Source organism: Corvus brachyrhynchos, unplaced genomic scaffold, assembly GCF_000691975.1.
Source record: "Corvus brachyrhynchos isolate BGI_N302 unplaced genomic scaffold, ASM69197v1 scaffold875, whole genome shotgun sequence".
Classification (NCBI taxonomy): Eukaryota; Metazoa; Chordata; class Aves; order Passeriformes; family Corvidae; genus Corvus; species Corvus brachyrhynchos.
In genome coordinates, this window is record NW_008238107.1 from 370892 (window position 1) to 377143 (window position 6252).

General features: G+C 59.8%; 1 protein-coding gene across 1 annotated transcript in view; it reads right to left on the reverse strand.

Annotated features, from left to right (window-relative positions):
* FAIM2 (Fas apoptotic inhibitory molecule 2) overlaps positions 1–6252 on the reverse strand; it is a gene marked incomplete at its 5' end in the record, with an annotated part of 18917 nt that overhangs the window by 3018 nt on the left and 9647 nt on the right. The window contains 4 exons of the mRNA XM_017733388.1: positions 638–691; positions 3926–4021; positions 4737–4824; positions 5842–5879. Coding sequence (XP_017588877.1) covers positions 638–691; positions 3926–4021; positions 4737–4824; positions 5842–5879 — 276 coding nt within the window. The remainder of the gene's footprint in view (positions 1–637; positions 692–3925; positions 4022–4736; positions 4825–5841; positions 5880–6252) is intronic.

Sequence of the window (6252 nt, forward strand, 5' to 3'; positions counted from 1 at the left end):
GGGCCGCCCCGGGCTGAGCCCCGGCTCCAGGGAACGCCGGGCGCCCTCCCAGACACCTCTCCCGGCTGAATCCCAGCGCAGCGCTGCCGGCACTCGCTCTGGAAGGGGCTCTCGGGAGGGACCACTGGGAACAAGCCAAGCCTTTCCTTGGAGGAGCTGCCCAGTTCCAGGGCTTTTCCCGCCTGTGTTAAACCCTCCTAATTACCCTTAATCCCCAGGCTCAGCCTTCCCTGTCTTTCTGCACCTCCATGAGACGAACTCATCCCAATCCTTGGCTCGCTCTCGCCCAACCAGCCCCAACTCGACCGTGCGGCCTCATCCCTGGATCCCCTCGCTCCCGGGACTGTGCTGAGCTCAGCTCTGCTTGCTCCTCTCCAGAGACACCTTTGGCCTGTCCCCACGATCCCTGCGGAGCAATCCAGCCAGGATTGCTCACCCCACACAGCTTGGCACTTGCACCATGCCCTGCGCTGGCACCAGCACGTCCGCAGCACCTCCCGTGCCAGGCTCTGCTCCCGCCGGGATCGCTGCTCCGGGGCCACCCTGAGCCCTGCAATCCCTGCCCCGGCTCCCTGGAGGCTCCAAGCTCCTTCCCAAATTCCATTTTCCCTGCCGGATCCCGGGAGCAGCCACTCACCATGGTGAAGATCCCGGCCCCGAGCAGAGCGTAGATTGCGTGGAGCCACGGGACCTGAGGGACACAGACATGGACACACGGACACAGACATGGACACATGGACACAGACATGGACACATGGACACGGACACACGGACATGGACACATCGATACAGACACATGGACACAGACATGGACACATGGATACGGACATGGACACGGACACATGGACACATGGACATGGACACATGGACACAGACACATGGACACGGACACATGGGCATGGACACATGGGCATGGACACGGACACATGGACACATGGGCATGGACACATGGACATGGACACATGGACATATGGACGTGGACACATGGACATGGACACATGGACACGGACACAGACATGGACACGGACACATGGACATGGACACACGGACACGGACATGGACACATGGACATAGACACAGACACATGGACACATGGACACATGGACACAGACATGGACACATGGGCACGGACACATGGACACGGACATGGACACATGGACACATGGACACACGGACACATGGACACATGGACGCACGGACATGGACACATGGACACACGGACATGGACACATGGGCACGGACACATGGACACACGGACACATGGACACATGGACGCACGGACATGGACACATGGACACACGGACATGGACACATGGACACGGACACATGGACACGGACACAGACGTGGACACGTGGACATGGACACATGGACATGGACATGGACACATGGACATGGACACACGGACATGGACGCATGGACATGGACACATGGACATGGACACGGACATGGACACATGGACATGGACACATGGACACACGGACACACGGACACACGGACACGGACACATGGACACAGACACAGCCATCAGAGCGGGGCAGAATGGGCTACACAGGACTTCCCTCCCACGGGGTTTGGCTCCCAGGTGGGGGAGAAAAGTTGGGAAGGTGCTCTAAAGGCGCAGGCTGGATTTGCACCACTTCCGACTTCAACAGATTCTTTGGGAAAGTTTCTGTGGCACAGAGCAGGACACGGGCCCTCAGTTGCCCCCTCACTGTGGCCTTTGTGTCCTAAACTTCTCCGCCAGGTGTTTGTTATCCCAAACTGCACTTGGCCCCAGTGACTGTCCCATGGAAATCGTGGAATCATGGAATGGTTTGGGTTGGGAAGGGACCTTAAAACCCATCCAGTGCCCCCCCTGCCAAGGGCCCCTTCCACTGTCCCAGGGTGCTCCAAGCTCTGTCCAGCCTGGCCCTGGACACTTGCAGGGATGGTGTCCCAGTCCCAGCACTCCCTCATGGGAACACTTTGGAGCACCCCCAGAATGGATTTATTTACCCAAACACGGCTGATCCCAGTGGAAGAAACACCAAATATTCCAAGAGCCAGACCCAGCTTTAATTTACCTGAGGGAACAGCTGGAGCTGTGGCAGGGGGGGTTTGGGTCAGATACTGGGAAAAGGTTCTTCCCCCACTGGAACAGCTCCCCAGGGCTGCCAGAGCTCCAGGAGCGCGTGGACAACGCTCAGGCACAAGGTGGGATTGTTGGGATGTCCTGGGCAGGGACAGGAGCTGGTCTGGATGACCCCGGTGGGCCCCTTCCCCCTTGGATATTCCATGACTCTGTGCTTAATTAACATGCACAGATTAAATATATTCATCTGTGGGAGTCACGGGGGGAATTCCACTGGAACTGGGACCAAAGCTCAGCCCCTGCTGTGGCCCAGAGGAACCAGGAGAAGGTGCTGGTTCAACCCGAGATGGGTTCAGTGAAGCCAGGGATGTCCCTGCCTCTCCAGGGATTTCTCCTGCCTCTCCAGAGTTGCCTCCTGCCTCCCGGGCTCATTCCCGGGCTGCCTCCACTGTGCTTATCTCGCCACATGTCAGATAAGGAGCAGCTGTGTCTCCAGTTTCATGGCTGTGCTTTGGCACCCGGAGCTGCTCCAGCCTCACATTCCCACTGGGGAGAGGAGAAGCCCGAGCCCCGACAGCCAAAATCCAACCCTTTGGAATGCCCAGGCTGGATTTGTCCAGCACCAGCTCCAGGGCTGGGACCAGTGGGAATCTCCTGCAGGTCTTCCACAGGGAATGGCTCAGGGCAGAGGAACCGGCTGGGATGGCGAAGGATTTGGGATCCCTGAGCCTCTCAGGGGATTTATGGCACCTGCCCGGCCCCACCCCCTTCCCTCACCCATCCCAGTGTCCCAGGGGCTGCCAGGCTCTGGCAGTGAGGCCTCCCGGGATGAGACACCTTGGATGCAGCCCAGCCCTGCTCTAGCGTGCTTGGAAGCTGCTCCAAGGTTTCCCCTGGGCACAGCTGGAGCCAGGAGTGGCCAGAGAGGCCGAAGGAAGTGGCTGGAGCTGTGTGAGGGGTTGGCAGGCCTTGGGGACACTCAGGGGGTCACTGTCCCTGGGGACTTGGCTCCTGAGGGTCACTCAGACCTCAGGGTCATTGCTGAGAAACTGAGGCCTCAAGATTTGAACTCTGCAGGTGCCGGGTGTCAGTCCTAAGTCCAAGTCCTGCCCTGGATTTGGGACAGAGTTTAATGTGCTCATTTCCCTGTTTTACTGAGGGGAAACTGAGGCCTGAGCAGAGGCACCTGTGCTCAGGTGAGACCCCGTCTGCATCCAGGATGCCCCAGCACAGGAGGGGCATGGATGTGTTGGAATGAGTCCAAAGGGGGCCATGGAGCTGCTCTGAGGGCTGAAGCCAGGCTGGGAGAGCTGGGGGTGCTCACCTGGAGAGGAGAAGGCTCCAGGGAGACCTTGGATCCCCTTCTGGTGCCTAAAGGGGCTCCAGGAGAGCTGGAGAGGGACTGGGGACAAGGGATGGAGGGACAGGACACAGGGAATGGCTTCCTGAGGGCAGGGATGGATGGGAGATTGGGAAGGAATTGTTCCCTGGGAGGGTGGGGAGGGCCTGGAATGGATTTCCCAGAGCAGCTGTGGCTGGGCCCCGGTCGCCGCCGGTGCGGCCATCCCTGGCAGTGCCCACGGCCAGCCTGGGGCAGTGGGAGGTGTCCCTGTCCAGGGCTCTGGGGTCCCTCCCAAACGAAATCATTCCAGGATTCCATGGTTCCATCACCAGGAGCAGCAGGAAACGTCCTCAACCCTGGGCCAGTTCCATCCTTGAGCCGTTCCCATTGGCCATCCCCGGGAATGACCCCCTGCTCTTCTGTCCCTCCCTGGGGGTTCCCGCCTGGTTTTGGGGAGCTGACCCCCACAGCCCGCCCAGTTTGGCCCAGTTTGGCCCAGCTGGTCACTCACATATTGGTAGGGCAGGATGACAGCCAGGACCAGTCCCCCCAGGAACAGCACCATGAGCAGCACGAAGAGGACGCCCTGGTATGACGTGAAGTCGAACTGCGGACGGAAGGGGGGAATGTCCCATTCCAGGGGCTCATCCCGGCGGGAACCACAACCCCCGAGTCCCACAGAACCCCCCGGAGCCGGTTCTGCCCCTCAGCCACCCCCGGCACAGAGCCAACACTTCCCAAACCCCCATCAGTGCCACAGGGAAGGGCTCGGGACCCACCACGCACCAGGAATCCCAAATCCATCACACACCTTTGTGTCCTTCTCTATCCCACAGCCCAACCCTCCAAAATTCCCATTTACCACCAGCCAGCCTCTTCCAGCCCCACTGACATCCCTGACACATCCCAGTCCTCCAAAATCCCAGATTATTCCCACATGTCAGCATCTTCCAGCCCCATTCCCATCCCAGTCACGTCCCTCCCTGATCTACTCCAACCTTCTCGTGACATCCCCACATCCCTCGGTCCTGCACCCAGAGCCTCCCAGACATTCCCAGCTGCCCCCGACTCCCTGTCCTGCCCCAGATGTGCCCCTTCCCGAGGGAGGCTCCACAGTCCCACCTTGCTCTGGAAGCTGAAGATGGTGACAGACAGACAGACCAGGGCTGTGATCCCGAGGCACAGCAGCACCGACTTGGTGTTGTAGTAACTGCAAAGTTACCGGGAAAACCACGTTGGGATCATTCCCACAGGGATGGAAAGGGGGGCTCCCTGTCCTGCCCCGGATGTGCCCCTTCCCGAGGGAGGCTCCACAGTCCCACCTTGCTCTGGAAGCTGAAGATGGTGACAGACAGACAGACCAGGGCTGTGATCCCGAGGCACAGCAGCACCGACTTGGTGTTGTAGTAACTGCAAAGTTACCGGGAAAACCACGTTGGGATCATTCCCACAGGGATGGAAAGGGGGGATTCAGACAGGCAGGAGCCTGGCAAGGAAAGCGCGAATCCTCCGGGCACGAACAGCGCTGGAAGTGTCAATATCCCACACTCGTGTTAAAAAGGAAGGAGAGAAAAAAGCCTGGATGGGTTTTCCTGCTGTTTTGAAGGATGGAGGGAAGGCAGGAGGGTCCATCTGGACCTCCCAGAGCTCCAGAGCAGCCGATGGGCTCCAAGCCCACCAAACCCATGGACAGACAGGGAATGGGGAGGGTCCTGACTGGGAGGTAACAACACCAGGATGCCAAAAGTCACCGCAGCATGAGGGGAAACCAGAGGAGCAGCCCCTGGGCTCCTGCCTGGTCTGGCTTTTGGAAAAGGGCAGGAAGGAGGGATTGGAGCAGGGACAGCGGCTGCAGGCTCAGGCTGGAATGGTCTCCAGGCTGGATCAGGATTTTGGCTGCAGTGCCAGGCTCAGCCCTTGGAAAAGCCAGTCCCGCTCTCCGGGGGGTTTGTGCGGAGTCACTGGAGTTTTCCCCCTGGAGCTGCTGAGGCCGCGGATTTCTTTGTCCCGATACATCCATCACCCACCCGGGATCACATCCTGCTCTCCCGGCTCCCACGTGAGCCAGGAGCAGATTTCCCAGTGCAAATGAGCGGAAGGGAACAGGCTGGGGGACACAAATTCCTGAAACTGCTGCAAAAAATCCCTTGGCTCACTGCAGCCCGCCTGGGAGCTGCCCAGTGGGATCACTGTGTGGTCACCTCCAGCCCATCCAGGTGCTGCCCTGTCCCGGCCCTCCAGGGCTCTCCTGCAGGATTTGGGATGTGGGAATCCCCCAGTGCTGCCTCCACCGGGACAGGGACAGGCCTTGGAAACCTTCCTTAGAACTGGGAGCCCCAGACAGCTCAGGTGGCCCAGGTTCCTCAGGAATAGGGAATTTTTTCAGGAAGAGACAGAACACAGGACACGGGACAGTGTCCAACCCACCTGGAGAGCATCGCCGTGAGATAGGCCATGGACAGGGTCTGGGGAAAACAGAGCCTCGTTAGTGCCCTCATGTCCCGGGAGGAGACACCACAGGCACTCCCTCAATCCCAGAGAAAGGGCAGGGAAGCCTCTCAGACCCGCAGGAGAAGGAATTCTGGCAGCGTTTGGAACCCCCCAGTGACTGACTGCCACGGGAGAGGGCAGAGGGAGGGCAGAGGGCCCGGGAGCATCCTCTGCTCCTGCATCCCTCCTGCACGGGAGCCAGCTCCCATCCCAGCTCCAATCCCAGCTCCCATCCCACCTCCCATCCCAGCTCCAATCCCAGCTCCCATCCCAGCTCCCACCCCAGCTCCCATCCCACCTCCCACCCCACCTCCCATCCCAGCTCCCACCCCACCTCACAGACCGACG